This window comes from Phyllobates terribilis, unplaced genomic scaffold (assembly GCF_046119375.1).
Source record: "Phyllobates terribilis strain yellow unplaced genomic scaffold, ASM4611937v1 Scaffold_3__8_contigs__length_932513732, whole genome shotgun sequence".
NCBI classification, from domain to species: Eukaryota; Metazoa; Chordata; class Amphibia; order Anura; family Dendrobatidae; genus Phyllobates; species Phyllobates terribilis.
The window spans coordinates 483,174,646-483,194,837 of record NW_027362763.1 but is presented as its reverse complement, the minus strand read 5'-3'; the positions used below and the strand labels follow the sequence as shown (position 1 = coordinate 483,194,837).

Genomic DNA, 20,192 nt, shown 5'->3' with positions numbered 1-20,192 from the left:
GTGTTCCAGGAATTCTGCAACCTGTACGGCTGCAAGAAAATCAGGACAACGCCGTATCACCCCCAGACCAACGGGTTGTGTGAGAAGATGAACCAGGTGGTGATAGACCTGTTGAAGACGTTGCCCCTGGAAGAACGCAGCCTGTGGCCATAAAAGCTACCGGATCTGGTGGACCTATACAACCATATCCCAGTAAACTCTACCAACTGCACACCTGCTTACCTGATGAGAGCAAGACCTGGTAAGCTACCCATCAAGCTGGACATGGGAGTCCTAACGCCAGAGACAGCCTCACCAGATGCAGATTGGGATACTGAGTGGCAGCAACAATACCGCAAAGTGCAAGAGAGTGTTGAAAGAAGTCTGTCCCAAGCAAGACAAAAACAAGAGAAGACCTACAATCAACACGCACCTGCTGTCCCCTTGTTACCTGGAGAGCAAGTCCTTAAGAGGAAGAGGTGACTCCACAAATTGGATGACCAGTGGGAGGTAGAGCCGTACACCATCCTACCCTCGAGTCATGATAACACCAAAGTGTGCCTCATTAGTAAGGATGGAGGAGAAACCTCAGCAACAGTTTCAAGAGACCATTTGAAGAAATGTCCCGAGCAACTGCAATACCCTAAAGAAGACCAAGATAGCCCTCAACCCACAGAGGAAGTGGAAGAAATGGTCAAAACGGTACTCGGAGAATTTCCACGGTCGTGGACACAAGTGAACAATGCAATTGTTGTGCCAGTCCTTACCTTTCTCCAACCAGCCCCTCAGGAAGCTGCAGAAGTCCCAGAAGAGTTGGAAGAACAGTTGGCCCCGGAAGCAGAAGTTTCATCAACAGCAGACCAGGAGAATCAACCCTCTGCTAATAGTGAACCTAAGCCAAAGAATCCTTAGGAAGTTGCCCAACCTACTAGTCTCACCTCAAAATACTAGTGATGCAGTTCACACTGAACCCACCACACCAGGGGTAGACACAAGGGACCAGGGTAGAGCACTGACAGATAGTGTACTCCGTAGATCTACAAGAGCTACAAAAGGGCAGCCCCCTGCCCATTGGAGAATTTAAAATGCAGAAATTTAAAGTATAAACGTATTTAAATGTTTTATATGAGATTTTCATTGTAACTAGTTGCACTTGTAAAAGTGCCCCCTTCTGAAAGACCACTGAACAAAAACTCGTTGGAGGTGGCCGAAGATGTGGTCCAACACTTGGATCATCAATGCCCTGCAGCCACCCCAGGGCCTCCGTGGAGGGTTTTGGACGGGTCCCTCAAATTACACCTTGCACCGTGGAATGGACACCTGGTTGCAGATTATACTGTAACCTATCAAGGACTACAATGCTTGTAAATATTCTAATGTACCTTGTTATTGCTATTGTATTTGCTACCTGTTATTTTGCAAAATTATGTTCAGTCCCGGAGTACTGAAATTAACTAGGGGGGAATGTGGCACCCCAAGGGTCTGGTTGCCACAGTGGTATTGCTTCCCTCAAAAGAGGTAATGCCATGTCTGGAGGCAAACAGGGGTTTCCTGGTCAGGAACACAATACATGCAACACTTCCTGGCTTCAGACTAGCAAGGGGAGGACCCTCCCCTTGGCAACTGGATCTGGAGGCGGGGTTAGTTTATCTTAGTGCAGGAGTCGAGATTAGGACACTGAAGAGAGAGGAGCTAAGGACTGGAGCTGGAGATAGCTCGTCCTAGCTGGAGCTACACAGGAACCGGACACTGGAGTCCGAGGCTGTGGGACCCTTCAGGCCCAGCAGCAGATACCGTAGGGCAGGAGATTGCAGGTCTCCTGGCCCCCATCAGATGCCCGGAGGCTCAGCAGCACCGAGGGACCAGTACCGCCAAGGAGGAGCGAGGCATCCACAAGGCCCGAGCTGCCAGTCATACGGGTGAGCACAGCATGTTACACTCAGGGACGTGGGCGACAACACAGCTAAAAGCAGAATAGCCAAAGAGAATAGTGAGCACGGCCGGCCTACAACTCCACCTGGCCAGGAAGACTCTATGCTTGCTCCCAGACTGACCGGACTCTTATCTCTAGCCAGTACTCCAGTCCAGGCCTGTCTAATTGCCACCAGTAAAGACCCTGGGACTGCACTATACAGACTCTGTGGTTATTTCTGCACCACGACACCCTGCACAACCACCATCATCCACACACATTGCCCTTAAGCTACACTCTTCCTGTGGGGAGTTATACCACCCTTGCTGCCAACCCATCAGCTTCAGAGGACTGTTCCGCAGCGGCAGCCTCATTAGCTGCACTCCACAGGTGGCGTAGTCGGACATTATAAACCTATATACATCTACTAAACTTGGATTGACCACCTGGGTCACGGACCGGGTCACCGCCACGGTGATTACAACCCCCAACATCTACCGGCCCGGCTCCGGGTACCCCACGGCCCAGGGGGCGCGTCATGTGCACTGCCCTGTCCCTGCCCCTGAAGTCAGCCGTTGCGTAATAAAAATAGTGCTGTGCATTTTTACTGGCTTTTATTGTGTCATGTGAAATGTAGAATGTATAGAGTGTGATATGCATTGAAAGTATAATATGCATAGTTTTTAGCCATGTTATAGGGATTGTGTAATGTATAAGTAATATGAATAATGCATAGTGTTATAGGTACTGATGCTGCTGTGTGAGTACTGTGAAGGTAATACCTAAAGTGACACAGGGACACTTAGGTCAGGTATAGAGAAAGCATAGAAAAAGGAATGTCAGTAAATAGGATAATATATAGTTAATATTTGGTGCTAGCCCACATTAGGGAGAAGGATAGGGCTAGTAGAAAAGGTAACTACTTCCTGGGTTTGTGGAATTAGTTAGTTTGTGTGTTTGTTGGAGACAAGGTCAAGTTCAAGTGGCAGTGGGCAAGAAGCACGGAGTGGTACAAAACTCCTTACTGACATTCGTGCAACTTCTGGAGCCTATGGCTCGATACAGGTGCTATGAAGAGCACCTTAACCCCTTCTGTACAGAGGAATATGGACGTGAGAGAAACGTAGCAGATTTCGGGAATACTGCGATGCCAGACAAGCAATACCTGGTGCTGACAGAACGATCAAGCGTAGGGATAGTCCAAGCTGAACATAAGTAAATGATGGATATGTACTGTGTTAATGAAGCAAGTGGCAATGGGAGCTGTGTCTGATACTGTGTGGTAAAGACTAGTGATGAGCGAGCATGCTCGCTACTGCTTGGTGCTCGCCCGAGCATTTCACTACTCGAGATGCTCGGCGCTCGCTGAGTATTTCCGGGGTTGCTCGGCGGAGCTCGGGTCCCCTCCCTGCATGTTTTGGCATTTAGAGCGCCAATCAACATGCAGGGATTGCCTGCCACTCACTGTAATGCCGCAGCCATGGTGGTTGTGGGCATTACAGATTGGCTGGCCGCACAGCGTCATCATATCTATATCAGACCTGGCGTCGCCATGCTCGTCACAGTCACTCCGGAATCACAGTGTAGGGAGAGGTGCTGCTGTGTCAGGGAGAGATTTGCTTGTGTATTAGGTAGTGTAGGGAGAAAAAACGTACATTACACATATCCATCTTAACAAACAGTCCTTTTGAGAACTAACTAATCCATCTGCAGAGATATCAGGCAGGCAGTGTATATAGCAGACTGCAGTGCATATAGCACAAGAGGCTCCATTCCTTCGGCTGCTGTTAGATATTTCTATACAAAGGCCCAGGTCTCAAGGGCCAGGAATACTTTTTTTTTTATTTAATCCTCATTATTTGCTTAAAAAGCAATCCAGAGAACACCGTTTTTCTGTGCCATTTGCTTGTTGGCACTGCCGAATATAGCCAGGTCCTTTCCATATTACAGCGCTAGAAATCCAGCTATTTAGAAATGTGTTTTCTCCGTCAAACGGATCACATATACGTTGTCAGAAAATACTGCCATTTCTGGCCCCCATTAAAAATTTCTTTCAGTGTGTCAGTGAAGCAATTCACACCAGTTTGCTGTACAAACTACTTACCTACAGGCCAGGTATTTAAAACTCTGTTTTCTAAGTCACAAGGATCATATATAAGTTCTCTCCAAACTCAATCATTTGTAGTGAGCGTGGAAGATACTGTCCTCCATTTAAAATGGGCAAGGCACGTGGCAAGGGACGGGGAACTGGACGTGATGGTGATGGTGCATGCAGAGGCCGAGGACAAGGCCGTGGGCAAGCTGCAATTGTGCCACAACAAACACATCTTCTCGCCTGACTTTCCTGTCCCAATTCCTAGGGGACCGCAGCACACCACTATTGAACCCAGAGCAGTGTCAAAAGGTTGTTTTTTGGATAGTGGATACTGCTTCCAGTCATTTAGCCACCACCACCACCCTGTCTTCCACATGGTCAAGTCTCAGTAGCCGTGAGTCTGGACCGCATATTCCTCACCCTCATCCCCCTTCTTCCCACCATGCCGAGTGCCCGGAGACAACTGATCCCACACTTGGACACTCTGTTCACGTTTCCATTTATAGATTCGGGCCTCTCACCCAGTCCACTTGAAGCGGGGCAAGAGGAGATCGCATGTAGCGATGCCCAAATATTTGAGCAGCCACGGTCACACGAAGGCGAAGGTGGGAAAGTGTCACAAGAGGTTGACGATGATGAGACATAATTGCCAAAAAGTCAGGAGGAGGACCAGGGTGCGGAAGTGGAAGACGAGGTGGTGGATGATATAGTAGCTAGTGATGAGCGAGTATGTTTTGTTAACCCTTTCCCCGAGTATGCTCGGCCAAGCATCGAGTATTTATAGCGTGCTCGGTGATATGTTTGAATCACTCCCATGTGCATTATTTGCGACGGTTTGACAGCTTTAATACATGTGAGGAATGTGTCAGAAGTAGACATTCCTCACATGTATCAAAGCTGTCGAAAAGTCGCAAATCATGCACACGGGAGTGATTCAAACATATCACTGAGCACGCTATAAATACTCGGTGCTTGGCCGAGTATACTCAGTGAAAGGGTTAACAAAACATACTCGCTCATCACTAATAGTAACTGACCCAACCTGGCAGGAGGACATGCAGAGCAAGGACAGCAGCACACAGGGGGAGGGAGGCAGAGTACCCCAACAGGCAGGAAAAAGCAGTGTGGTGGCCACAGACAGAAGGTAGGCAACCTTTCCCCGTAACACCAACACAAAGGAACTTGCCAGTACAACTGTTAGGTCTGATAACACCAAAAAGGCAATTTATATCACCTGCCAGCCAGCATCAGCAGGGGTGGCAAAACGACCAGCCTGACCACCACCAGCATAATCAGGCACATGGCAGCAAAGCACCCGACTTTGTGGACCGAACCCTAGGGTCCAGGAACAGTGTCTGCAGGTGACACTATTGCTTCTTCCGCTGTTGTGCATGCAAGCCAATCCCCTGTCCATGGTGCATGCGAAGATGCCTCCTGCCCTGTACCTGTTGTTGCGCACTCTAAAATAGCAACTTCAGGTAGCACGTCCATGTCCTTGTCCCAGCGCAGCGTTCAGTTGTCCATACCCCAGTCCATAGAATGCAAGCGCAAATATGCAACCAACGCCCCACAGGCCACACTACTAAATTCTCAAATTTCACGACTGCTTGCGCTCGAAATTTGGCCTTTTAGGCACGTGGAGATGGAAGCATTCTGCAACCTCATGGTGGCGGCCATCCCTTGGTACTCGGTCCCCATCCGCCACTATTTCTCCCGGTGTGCCATCCCCGCATTACATAAGCACGAGTCCCAAAACATTAGCTGGCATTAGCTGTGCCCTAAACAATGCACTTACCGGGAAAGTCCACCTAACCACGGACACGTGGACAAGTGCTTGTGGGCAGGGATGGTACATCTCGCTGATGGCACACTGGGTTAACATAGTGGAAGCCGGGACCCAGTCGGAGCTTGGGATGGAACACGTCCTCCCGACGCCACGGATTGTGGGCCTTAGGTCAATCAGGGTTGCCCCAATGGTCTACAGCTCCTGCACCACATCCTCCTCAGCCTCCTCCTCTTCTTCAGCCTCCATCTCTGAAATGACCACATCGGTCACAAGCTGGAAGAACTGCAGCACTGCTTCGGCCAAGCGACAACAGGCTGTGCTGAAGCTAATATGCTTAGGTGACAAACTGCACAGTGCTGAAGAGTTGTGGACAGCTCTGAAAGAGCTCACACACATACCATTCCTGGCCCATGTGCTTAACCTCGTGGTTCAGCAGTTTCTCAAACCCTACCCAGAGCTACCAGATATGCTTATTAAAGTACGCCGCCTGTGTGCCCATTTTAGAAAGTCAGCTGCAGCTTCCGCCGCCCTTGCCATGTTTCAGCAGCGTTTGCAGCTTACAGCTCACAGACTGGTGTGTGATGTCCCCACGCGCTGGAACTCTACACTGCAGATGTTGGGAAGGATTTGTGAGCAGAAGAGGGCAGTTGTTGAGTACCAGCATCAACAAGGCCGTCGGTATTCAGTTCAGACTCCACACATAAGACCTCAGGAGTGGACATGGATGTCAGACATATGTACCATCCTCCAAAACTTTGAGGACTCCACCAAGATGGTTAGCGGCGATGACACCATATTTAGCGTCACCATCCTGCTTCTCTGTCTTCTGAAACGCTCTCTGCTCACAATCAAAGAGGATGCATTGCAGGCAGAGCACGATGAGATGGAGCAAGGAACCATACATGGTCATTACACACAGCCAATCCTCATCTAATACCAACGTGGATTGGGTGACAATGAGGAAGAGGAGGAGGAGGAGGAAGGACAGGAGCAGGTTTCTTGCACTATAGATGATACTACCTGCACAGCTGTCAGACTGTCTGTTCAGCGTGGATGGTCAGAGGACAGAGAGGAGGAGGAGGAGGAGGAGAGCATGGTCAGTCATCCTCTTGGTGAGAATACGGAAGTCTTGCCTGTTAGTAGTCTGGCACGCATAGCTGAATTTATGTTACACTGCCTTTCCCATGACCCTCGCGTTCTCAAAATTTTGGGTGACAGTCATTACTGGTTGGTGACACTTCTAGAACCCTGCTACAAGGAGAACTTTATATCTCTTATTCCTGAGGCGGACAGGTCTACAAAAATGGGGCTGTACCAGAAGGCCCTTGTTGCCAAACTATTAAAAAAATTCCCATCTGAAAACGCTGGCGACAGAGGGCACACTTCGTTGGACAACCAAGGAGTACAGGCGAAAGAGACACAACTTCAATCCAACATAGGCAGGGGAACACTGTCAAAGTTCTGGGAGAGTTTTCTCAGACCCTCCCATCGCACAGGCCCTGAGGCACGGAGTACTCTCACAAGGAGTACAAAGTTTTGGAAGATGCTGAGGGAGTACCTTGCCGACCGTCCCAACGTCCTCCGTGATTCCTCTGTGCCTTATAATTATTGGGTATCGAAGCTGGATATGTGAAATGAACTGGCTCTCTATGCTTTGGAGGTCCTGGCCTGCCCTGCCGCCAGCGTTTAATCAGAGCGGGTTTTTAATGCCGCTGGTGGAATTATAACTGATAAGCGCATCCGCCTGTCAACTGAAAATGCTGACAGGCTGACTCTGAACAACAAATGAACAAGGGCTGGATTGGGCCAGCCTTCTCAACACCACCAAATGATAGCAGCGTATCATAAACTCAAATCTAGTGTCTTTTCTTGGGAGTTGTATTCCCATGCACCTTTTCACACCCACACCCACACATGGGTATACGCTTCATGATTTTGGCTATTTGTTCTTGTCCTCCTCCTTCTCCTCATCTTCCACCACCATATCACCAGGGTGACCATGGTCTGTGATGCAACACCCACATAATTTTTTAAAGGGTGTTTATGATGCACGTAAAAAAACATTTTTATACTGTATGTTCATGTATACCCCCAGGGGTAAATATTTGTCAGCCCATACACTTAGTGCATGGGCATTACAAGTATAGGAGGCCCGCTCCATTCTAATGAGGACAATTTTTATGAGGCCCTCCTCCACGTCTCTTCCAAGGGGTATTGAAGTGCCTCCAAATTTTTGGCAGCCCTTGCATTCACTGCATAGGCCAACACTGTGGGAGACTCTTTCCTTTCTAATGGGAATTTGGCATTACTGAGACCCTGCTCTATGTCTCTTTAAATTGTTAGTGGGGTTTTTCCTAAATTTGGTCAGCCGTTGGACTCACTGCATACCCTATAACTGTATAGCAGACCCTCTCCTTTCTAATGGGGACATGTCGTACTTGTTACTGTGGCCCTGCTCTATGTGTCTTTAAATTCTTAATGGGGTTTTTCCTAAAACTGGTCAGCCGTTGGACTCACTGCATACCCTATAACTGTATAGCAGACTCTCTCCTTTCTAATGGGAATTTGTCATTACTGTGGCCCTGCTCTATGTGTCTTTAATTTCTTAGTGGGGTTTTTCCTAAATTTGGTCAGCTGTTGGACTCACTGCATACCCTATAACTGTATAGCAGACTCTCTCCTTTCTAATGGGAACATGTCGTACTCGTTACAGCTACTATGTGTCTTTCAGAGTTCCTTCATCATCAATGAAACAGGATGTGCCTGATGATGTGTCACACACCACATTGCCATATAAGGTTGTAAAATGTTAAACTGACATTTCCCGGTGAATGCATTTGCCTTAAAAAATAACATAAAAAAAAAACAGTAGGATCTTTCTTTAGTATAAAAACAGAGTTGCCAATGTAACCTCAATGTAATCACATTGTTCAGCTACTACACCTCCTCCTCCATCTCCGAAACGACCACATCAGTCACAAGCTGAAAGCACTGCAGCACTGCCTTGGCCAAGTGGCAACAGGCTGCGCTGAAGATAACATGCTTAATGCTTAGGTGACTAACTGCCCAGCGCTGCAGAGTTTTTGAAAGCTGTAACATAGCAGCTTGATCTGTGGCTCTCACCGCTGAACATACAGCCAGGCATGGTCGTGTGTGACAATGGGCGGAACCTGGTGATGGAGAAATGACAGCCGGAGGAGATACGGTTTCCCTCTATGCCAGTCCTTTCACCGAGCTAAAGAATATGGCTGTGGTGAAATACAACTCCCACTGAGAAGCTGTTTCAGATTGAAAAACATTGGGCCCACCAGAGGATTTTATTCTGAGAGCTCACCTTTTTCCCTCGCTCAAGAGCCCAATAGCAGCTGCAAAGTTAGGGCTATCATGAACTCTCCTGATGTAGAAGCCAGAGGATTCTCTTGTGGGACTGTCCAACCCTGCCGAGAAGCAGTCCTGGCTAAGAAAAGTGTGTGGAAAGGTTCTCGGACATTCTATGGCTACTTTTTTACTGAGGTGGAAACCCACGCAAACATGGGGAGAACATACAAAATCCTTGCAGATGTTGTCCTTGCTGGGATTTGAACCCAGGATCCCAGCGCTGCAAGGCTTCAGTGCTATCCATTGATCCAATATGCTGCTGTTCACTCTCTGATTTCTAACAGGCTGGAGAAACTTGCAACTACTGCCACTCTATCTTCAGCTCCTTAGGAAGAAACTAATGTATTTCGGCAGCCACTCAATCTACCAAATAAAATTCCTGAGAAGGATATTGGGGAAGGCTTTGCTACTGGTACTGGGGGCAGTGCTAATACCATGGCGTTGTACCATAGTTTACTGGAAATATTCCAGGCTGGTAGGAGGCAAGCAGATTCCCACAGAAAAGTACCAGTAGTAATGTTCAGGGACCCGCACTTGTAGAAGGCGAAGACAACACCGGGAGAAATAGTGGCGGCTGGGGACCAAGAATGGACACAAGGCATGAGGTTGTGAAAAGCTTCCGCCTCTGCGAGCCTAAAACGCCACATTTCAGGTGTAAGCAGCTTTAGAGGACTTCCTGGGAGAAATGACAGCTGGGTAGATATGGTTTCCCAAGTCCTTTCACCAAGCTAAAGAATATGGCTGTGGTGAAATACAACTCAGCAAAAAAAGCTGTGGACTGGCTCCATACTGTCCCTGGCCACATTCACCTGTCCACATGTACCTGTCCACATGTTTGTTATTAGGTGGTCCTTCCCAGTAAGTGCACTGGGGAGGGCACGGGCAATGTTGTGGGACTCGTGCTTGTGAAAGGCGGAGACGACACCAGGAGAAACAGTGGTGGCTGGGGACCGAGTATGGACACCTGGCCGCCGCCGGAATGAGGTTATGAAAAGCTTCCGCCTCCACGAGCCTTAAAGGCCACATTTCAAGTGCAAGCAGCTGTCAAAAATTTGGCAGTATAGTATTGCAGCCTGTGGGTGGGTGGCTGGCTGCATACTTGCGCTTGCATTCCAAGGAATGGGGTAGGGACAACTGAACACTGCACTGGGACAAAGGATGTGGATGGCGGGAGGCAAGCATTACTTATGATGGGCACACTTTTAGGCAGTGACCTGGGAGTCAGAGATGCTTCCAGAGGTCTTCCCCATGCTGTTCCCATGTCTTTTCCGCACTGTATGCATGTGTCTGATGATGTTCCACACACCACAAGGCCAGATAAGGTTGTAAAATGTTAAAATGACATTTCCTGGTGAATGCATTTGTCTTGGTTGAAAGCAATGCAAAAGTGTAAAAACGCATCAAAAATGCTACTTGTGAACATAGCCCAAGGTGTGGAGGAGTATTTTTGTTTTTAGTTATTTATTTTGACATTTATACAAGTCATTACCCTGGAAATGATGTTCCTTAACATATTTCCCAGGAAAATCCATTTCGGTTTTGTTTTTGTATGTTTTACTGTGAGTCCGTAAAAGTGGCGTAATACTCTGACAACGTTGTTGACAGCAGTGACCTGGGAGTCAGAAATGCTTCCAGGGGTCTTCCTCATGTAATTGGAGCACTGTTCCCATCGATTTGGGCAATTTTTAGGCCCTCTGCAGACCGCTGGGGGGAGCCGCCTGAAAAATGCTCGCGTTTCCCATAGACTTAAATTGGGCTCGTTGCTCGGGTCGAGCACCCGAGTATTCCAATTTGCTCGACCCGAGCAACGAGTACCTGAGCATTTTAGTGCTCGCTCATAAAGACCGATGTACTTGAATTGTCCAGTAAAATTGAACTTGTTAAAATGAATTGGGTGTCCCCTGATGTGCATGCGGCTATTCCTGGAACTGAGGACTTGGAGACATTGAATGCTTCTGATTTATAAGTGAGTGTAATGCACCATACACAGCACAAAACTTACGGACTGGGACACAATATTTTTGAAATGTGCCAAAGCATCATGGAGCAGCAGCTCGTCCACATCTACCACTCTCTGGCACTTACATATAGACATAAAATCCTTATATGAGTCTTATATATGCTGTTTTAAATAGCTATTAACTTATAAAGAAATGTTTGCCTTAGTTATTGAACATTTATTAACTAAATTAATAAATAAGCCCATTAATTCAAAAGTTCAGATTTATGCTTTTTTTTTCAGATTATATATGTGAGTCGAAACCCTAAAGATGTTCTAGTATCCTTATACCACTTTTACAAAATGAATCCATATTTAAAATGCACGATACCTTGGGAAATATTTATAAACCTCTTCATATCAGGGAAAGGTAATGTAGAAGCAAGCAAGGAATGATTTTTTCATGTGATTATAAGCAATGCAATGATAATATATTTTTTCAGTTTTTAAATTAATTAGCCTTTATGAGTAGCCTTTATGCAAAATGAGCACACAAACTAAAAGTATTTTGAAATTAAACTTTAGGCTTCATTTACTTCTGTGCTTACATTGAATAGTGTTACATGCAGCATTTTACCATTAGACAAATCTTATAGAATTTGAAATCGTAGCTTTGAATGGAGCCTCAAATGCAAATGAAAAGAACCATAGGCAGCTAAATATATTTAACATGACAGCTGTTCCTGGAATTTTTCCTATTCATATTCCACAAGATTTTATGGTCATATAAACTAAAGGGTTATTTAGATGACTAATTATTATCCAAAAGTATCTGCAGAATCAGTGTTACTGTTACAAGGAATTGTTACAATGACCATCATTTTTTTAGCTATATAACGCCGCAATGAGAAAGAGTTGTAATTAGTGTTGAGCGATACCTTCCGATATCGGATCGGATTGGATCGGACCGATACCCAAAAAGTATCGGATATCGCCGATTCCGATACCGGAAACCAATGCAAGTCAATAGGACAGAAATATCGGAATGAAAATAAACCCTTTCTTTCCTTGTAGGTTAATTCTACATGAAGGAAAACAACTAAGAATAATGTAGAATGTATTGGGGGAGGTGGGGGAGACAATAAAGGCATAGAGGTTTAGCCCAATCAAATGGAATAGCAGGAATTAATTTTTTTTTTAAGACGTTCTGAGTTACGCAAATATTGACTATGTTAAGTATTTTTATATTTTGTCAGATATTTGTTTCACTACTTCCATGCTCTTCACCTTCTTTTTTACCTCTCCCACACTTTCTCCTTTATCATCCTCAGCATCTTTTTCATCCACTTCTTCACCTTCTTCATCATCTTCTTCTTCTTCACCTTCTTCGTATTATTCTTTTTTTTTACATTCTTCATATTCTACTTCTTCATCTTCTTCATATTCTTCTTCTTCATCATATTCTTATTTGTGACAGGCATTCCTGTAGTTGTTATCTATAAAAGGTTGGACATTACACCTTTCGTTCTGCCCGTCACAAAAGATTTACAACAGGATTTGTCCGCGTTCAGTTTGGCCTGCAGCAGCAGGTCTTTTCCAGGGGCACCACGAGGAGGAACGGACTCACCCCCATACACTGCTTAGTCATCTTCTGCTTATAATTTAGATATTATCTTTTGCTCTGATTTTTAGTCTTATGCTTAATGTTCTTCCGCTTTTTGTTCTGCAGCTTCTTGTACTTCTGCTTCTTGGTTTTGTCCCTTGTTCTTCTGTATCTTGGTGGTTGTCTTCTCTTCTTTGTCCTCTTGGTCAACTTCTTCAGGGTCATCTTCTTGGTCTTCTTTGGGGTGGTCTTCAGGGTCATCGTCTTCGGGGTCCTCGTCTTCTTCGGGGTCCTCATCTTCTTCGGGTTGGTCTTCATTGTCCTCATCTTCAGGGTCCTCGTCTTCGGGGTCCTCGTCTTCGGGGTAGTCTTCAGGGTCCTCGTCTTCTTCGGGGTGGTCTTCAGGGTCCTCGTCTTCAGGGTCCTCGTCTTCGGGGTCCTCGTCTTCTTCGGGTTGGTCTTCAGGGTCCTCGTCTTCAGGGTCCTCGTCAGGGAGATCCAGAGTGATTTCCAAGAACTATTTCAAAAAGCTTGAACTTGGAAATGTAGCAGAAGGTACAAGAAGGCTGAGGAACTACCGAGGACCAGCTGACGGTACTGGAACCCGGATGGGTAGCAGAAGGTACAAGAGCCAATGGAACTACCGAGGACCAGCTGATGGTACTGGAACTCGGTTACTAAGCAGGAGGTACCTGTGCCAGAAAGCACTACCAAGGACCAGCAGATGTTGGTGGAACTTGGATACCAAGAAGGAGGCACCTAAGCCAAAGGCACTGCCGAGAACCAGCTGACGGTACTGGAACCTGGATGGGTAGCAGAAGGTACCCATGTAAAAAAAATGTTTCAAGGCCGCGAGCAGGCCGCAGTTACCAAAACCCACAGTCCTACAGGGGGTGCTTGTCCTATTGGCACTATGGAACCAGCCTTCATTGCCAGATCCCGCAGCCCACATAGGAGTCATCTAAACTGCAGGCACCATAGAGTCGGCTAACCTGACCGCAACACGACAGGACAACGCATTGGAGGCAAAGTGACGTTGACACTACCTGGAAACAGCTGGCATGCTGGAACCAGGCTGGGCAGGAGGGAGTACCCTTGCCAAAGACACTGCTGGGAAACAGCTGGCGGTGCTGGAACCCAGGGTAAATACTAAAAACAGATTGGAGCCAGAGGCATAATTGGAGCAACTTTAAAATCTGTAGTAGTGTGAATGTGGACAGAGCAGGAGAATTTGCGGGACACACAGCAGGGGAATAGCTGACGTTACTGAACCCCAATAACACTGGAGCAAGCGTTGACTGTGCAGACGGCACTTCTGAGCAGCAACTAGCGGTATTGGAGCCCAGGGTAAATACTAAAAAAAAAGGAGCCAGAGGTGTAATTGGAGCGAGTTTTAAATCAGTAGTACAGTGGATGTGGACAAAGCAGGAGAATTTGCCGGACACACAGCAGGGGAACAGCTGACTTTACTGAACCCCAATAACACTGGAGCAAGCGTTGACTGTGCAGACGGCACTTCTGAGCAGCAACTAGCGGTATTGGAGCCCAGGGTAAATACTAAAAACAGAGGAGCCAGAGGTGTAATTGGAGCAAGTTTTAAATCAGTAGTACAGTGGATGTGGACAAAGCAGGAGAATTTGCCGGACACACAGCAGGGGAACAGCTGACATTACTGAACCCCAATAACACTGGAGCAAGCGTTGACTGTGCAGACGGCACTTCTGAGCAGCAACTAGCGGTATTGGAGCCCAGGGTAAATACTAAAAACAGAGGAGCCAGAGGTGTAATTGGAGCAAGTTTTAAATCAGTAGTACAGTTGATGTGGACAAAGCAGGAGAATTTGCCGGACACACAGCAGGGGAACAGCTGACGTTACTGAACCCCAATAACACTGGAGCAAGCGTTGACTGTGCAGACGGCACTTCTGAGCAGCAACTAGCGGTATTGGAGCCCAGGGTAAATACTAAAAACAGAGGAGCCAGAGGTGTAATTGGAGCAACTTTAAAATCTGTAGTAGTGAGAATGTGGACAGAGCAGGAGAAATTGCCGTCCGCACAGCAGGGGAACAGCTGATGTTACTGAACCCCAATAACACGGCAGCAAGTGTTGACTGTGCAGACGGCACTTCCGAGCGCCAACTGGCGGTGTTGGAGCTCAGGGATTACAGTTCAGGTGGTAGAAACATGAACACAACAGGAGACCTGGATACTGTTGCCAACCAAATATTTATTCTGGAAGAGGACTGGCAAATTCATGAGAGATCCAGGCCTTGTTCATTTTGAGAAAAGTAAGCCGGTCAATGTTATCGGAGGATAGTCGCATGCGACGGTCTGTTTGTACACCACCTGCGGCACTAAAGACGAGTTCCGATAATACAATAGCGGAAGGGCAAGCTAGCACCTCCAGTGCATACTGACTAAGCTCTGGCCATGTATCCAGCTTACAGACCCAAAACTTGAATGGAGAAGAGCCGTCTGGGAGTACACTAAGAGGGCAAGACATGTAGTCTGTCACCATCTGACGGAAACGTTGCCTCCTGCTGACTGGAGCCGTCTGTGATGGTGTAGACATTTGTGGCGGCGGGGACACAAAACTTTGCCTCATTTCTGCCATACTGGTCTTGCCTTGTGCTGAGGCGCTGCTTCTGCTCCCTCTTTGTGCAGAGCTTCCTCCACTGCCTCGACGCACTGAGCTGCTTTGTAAAGCACTAGCAGCACTGCTCTCGGTTGTAATGGAGAACATGATGGAATGCACCAGTGTGTCTTCGTACTCCCGCATTTTACGCTCCCTGTTCAACGGTGTTATGAGGCTTTGTAAGTTGTCCCGGTAGCGAGGATCTAGGAGCGTGGACACCCAATAATCAGCCGTGTTGAGAATGTGGGCGATGCGGCGGTCGTTTCTCAGGCACTGCAGCATGAAATCAACCATGTGCTGCAGACTGCCAACTGGCCGAGAAATGCTGTCCCCTGCTTGAGGCGTGATCTCTGCCTGCTCTGCATCACCCCACCCTCGCTCTAGATACTGACTACTAGAGCATTGTGTACCTCCCTCCTCTGGACAGATGTCTTCCTCATCCATTGACTCCTCCTCATCCTCCTCACAAAGTGTCCCCTGCCTAGGCCTTTGTGAGGAACCACGTTGCGCAGACTGTAGAGAAGCAGATGGCATTTGTGACTCCTCATCCTCCACCTCTTCCAAAACCTCGTCCCTTAGTGCTTGCAGTGTTTTTTCAAGCAGGCAGATAAGGGGGATAGTTATGCTGACTAGTGCATCATCTGCACTCGCCATCCGCGTGGAATAATCGAAGGCACGCAAAACGTGGCAAATGTCCTTCATAGCGGCCCACACAGTGGTGGTGAAGTGTGAATGGCGCGCACTGCGACTTGTTTGCGCCTGCTGCAGCTGGTACTCCATTACTGCTGCCTGTTGCTCACTCAACCTCTCCAACATATGTAACGTTGAATTCCACCTGGTGGGTAGGTCACATATGATGCGATGTTCCGGAAGACGTAATCGGCGCTGCAGAGCTGCAATGCGTGATCTTGCGTTGCTGGAACGCCGCAAGTGAGCGCACTCTATGCGGACCTTGTGAAGCAGTGCATCAAGATCCGTATAGTCCCTCAAAAAACTCTGCACGACCAAGTTGAGCACATGTGCCAGACATGGGATGTGAGTGAGGTTGCCTAGGCCCAGAGCTGCCACCAGATTTCGGCAATTGTCACACACTACCATGCCTGGCTGGAGATTCGCTGGCACAAACCACACGTCGCTCTGCTGCTTGATGGCATTCCAGAGCTCCTGCGCTGTGTGGCTTCGATTCCCCAAAGAAATTAATTTTAATCCGGCCTGTTGACGTTTGGCCACGGCTGTGCTCATTTCGGTCATCATAACAGGTAACCGTTCACGGGTCGATGTGGAGGTAGACCGTGACGGCTCCTGCAGCGCTGATTCAGAGGAACTGGAGTATGAGGAGGAGTCAATGTGTACAGACTGGATTCCTGCAATCGTTGGAGTTGGCAGAACACGTACAGCGCCACTCTCAAGATCTGTACCCGGCTCCACAACATTTACCCAATGGGCAGTGAGGGAAAGGTATCGTCCCTGTCCATGCTTACTGGTCCACGCATCGGTGGTTAGGTGGACCTTGCTACTGACGGCGTTTTGTAGCGCTTGTTTAATTTTTCCCTCCACATGATGTTGCAGGGCAGGGACGGCTTGCCTGCTGAAATAAAAGCAGCTGGGCACATTATATTGTGGGACTGCCAATGCCATAAAGTTACGGAAGGTGTCAGTCTCCACCAGCCTGAATGATAGCATTTCAAGGGCCAGTAGTTTAGCAATGCCAGCATTCAGAGCCTGTGCTCGGGGGTGGTTTGCCGAGTATGGGCGCCTTTTCTCACATGCCTGTGCTAACGATGGCTGTAGACTGGCCTGGGAGTGTGAGGATGACTGGGAAAGTGGTGCTGTGGGTGGAATTACACTGTGTCTCTGTACAACAGTGCCAGAGATTCTTCCATGGCGATCCTGTGAGGAAGCCGAACCAGCTGTGTGTGAGCTGGAGGAAGAGACTACAACACGAGCTGAAGAGGTGGTAGGTGGCGCTGTAGGTTGGCCTAGGTCTTCAGTGTGTTTTTGTAACTCCACCACGTGCTTGGTCCGCACATGTTTCCACATATTTATGGTATTGAGGTTGCTGACACTTTTCCCTCTTTTCACCTTCTGATTACACAGCTTGCATTTGACAAAGCAAATGTCATCTGCAACTGTGTCAAAAAAGGACCAGGCACTGCAAGTCTTGGGAGCGCCCGCTTTGGATTTTGGAAGAGCCATGCTCCAAAGGGTGCCGAAGTGGAGGCTACAGGCAACCAAGTCTGCCACTCCCTCTCCCTCCTTTTTGGGCTGTCCCTCACGCCATGATGGGTCAAGGACCTCATCATCTACACTACCCTCTTCAAACAACTGCTTCTCCTGGGTCGTCTCGACAGCACAGTACGCACCAGAAAGTGGAACCTGAGTCTCATCAGATGCGTACTGAGGTGTGCTGCTGACCATAGGCACTGGCCCACCCGCCTCTTCAGATTCAGAGAGACAAAACGGTTGCGCATCACTGCATACTACCTCTTCTTCAAATTCTCGAATTCTGCCTGGCTGGCCCCCTCTTTCCAAGCCAAGAGACTCAGAGAACAGAAGTAGAGAGGGCTCCTGTCCAGGGCTCTCTGACTGCCTGGGCAATTTGGCAGGTGGTGAAGAGAGAGATGGGTGCTCTTCAGTGCTCAGGACCTGAGAGGATCTGGAACTAATTGACGTCGATGCATTAGCTGCCATCCATCCGACAACGGCTTCAATTTGGTCCTCCTGCAGCAGTGGGGTATGGCTAGCTCCTACAAAGCTGCGCATAAAGGACTGTTCCCTGGTAAAACTGGGGGATGCTGAGTCACTGGTGCCCGCAGCAGGCACAGAATCCCCACGTCCTCTCCCTGCAGGCACAGAATTACTCACGTCCTCTCCCTGCAGAAACTCAACGCCCACGACCACGACCACATGCCTTACTCCCTGCCTTCTTCATCTTGGTAGACTGATAAAGACTTGGTAGACTGATAAAGATAGGCAGAAAAGTACTAAGGGCTTAGTGTGCTTATTCCTGAACCGCTGCTAACAGGTATAAGAAACACTAATTTTATAAAGTGTGGACTAGACTTTAATATGAGCTATTGTGGCCTACACAACTGTGAAGTGGAGTGTTTGGTGAACTTTATTTAGTTTTTTTTTGTCACAAAAAGACACTGGATGTGCCTAAAGATGTAATACCGATAGTATCACAAACTTTTTGTAGCTATTACAATGTAGGAAGGTAACCTACAATGCAATAGATGAGGCTACAAAAAATAGGCTAATACTAATCTGGCTGGGGCTGCAGGGCCCAATGCTGCAGAAAGGCTCCTCTAACTACTCCTATATAGTGTGTTTGGAACCAATTTAGCTGAATACTTATGCAACCACCACACTAATAGGAGATATCAGGAAAAATTATGAATTGGCAAAAAAGGACAATGTATGAGGCAGTGACACACACTGAGCGCACTACAACCAGACGTGGCTGAAGCACACACTACAGCGTGAGCTGCACTCACACACAGAGACCTTGCAGACAGCGGTGAACAGCACAGAGAACTGTGCACTAGCGCTGCAAGGCACAGCGATTAATAAAGTAGCTTGGGTAAAGCAGAATAGACCAAATAGGTAGCTAAAACTGTCCCTCAGAACAACAGCGTCCTATCCCTAACTGAATTGACAGCAGAGTGAGCTCAAAATGGCGGCGGCGGCGGCTTTTATAGTGCATCATTACATCATTTCAGCAGCCAATCACGGCCATGCCATTAGTTAAGATGCCTACATGCCTAAAAGGATGTGCCCACACTTCTTAGGATCCTCATTGGCTGAATAAAATTAAACTGGCTCATTGCATTATGGGAACTTCCGATTCCAGTATACGATATTGCAAAAGTATCGGAATTAAGTATCGGAATTCCGATACTGCGAATATCGGCCGATACCCGATATTTCAGTATCGGAATGCTCAACACTAGTTGTAATATATTGGGATAAACATTGCCACTTTGTGCTAATATGTCACAAAGGTTTTCTTAAAGTTCAGGCACTCAAATACTTAAAGTATTCAAGTATCACATATTTTTTAAGTATTTTAAAAGATTTTATGTTTATTTTACTGTTGTATTTTTATATTTAAAAACTCTTGCTTAGAAGTCAATGACTGTCTCCAGTAGATTGCTTCATATGGTCATGGAGCTGCATATTTCTAAATGATGGCAGCATCTTTATCAAGATGGCCACACCATAATCATGTACACAAAATAAAAAAAATAAGAGCAGACTATACCATATATACACACATATATATACTTTATATCTTGTGGTGTAGCAACCAGCTCGGCTGTATGCGGAGGTAAAACACAGAATACTGTCTCTTTAAATTTTTGGGTTAGTTTATTTAGCAGTCATAAACTACCCTGGAGTCCAAAAAGAAAACTCAGCCCATTTGGCTAAAGAGCCAAAACAAAATAAAAATCTTGCAGCACAGTCCATATCTAGGCCAAGGTCTGGCCACATACACCGTTAGCCACGCACAGGTTCAGCACACCCCGTGCTAGATCCTTCCTGGAGCAAAGTTTCCCCAAGTACTGAACACATCTGAGTGTCAGGGCTGACTATTTAAAGCCGAGACACTCCCCTGTTTGGGAGGGATGGTGGATGATGTCCCGTCCAGCACTTTTGTTATCCACTAAAAACATTCCCTTGTAAATGTGGTTCTATTAACTCTTTCTGCACCTACTTGTGTAGGAGAACTTGTACGTTTTCACATCACTGAGTTTAAGAGTCTCAGCGACACATACCTCCCTTCTCACACACTACCAGTGACTTTGTCACATATCCCCCCCCTCTGCCCAAAGTCGGGGGTTTTGGCACCTTCACTCACTAGAC

At 47.3% G+C, this 20,192-nt stretch overlaps 1 protein-coding gene across 1 annotated transcript in view; it reads left to right on the top strand.

Moving 5' to 3' along the window:
* LOC141259638 (amine sulfotransferase-like) overlaps nucleotides 1–20,192 on the top strand; it is a 266,645-nt gene that overhangs the window by 218,141 nt on the left and 28,312 nt on the right. The window contains exon 4 of the mRNA XM_073675901.1: nucleotides 11,393–11,519. Coding sequence (XP_073532002.1) covers nucleotides 11,393–11,519 — 127 coding nt within the window. The remainder of the gene's footprint in view (nucleotides 1–11,392; nucleotides 11,520–20,192) is intronic.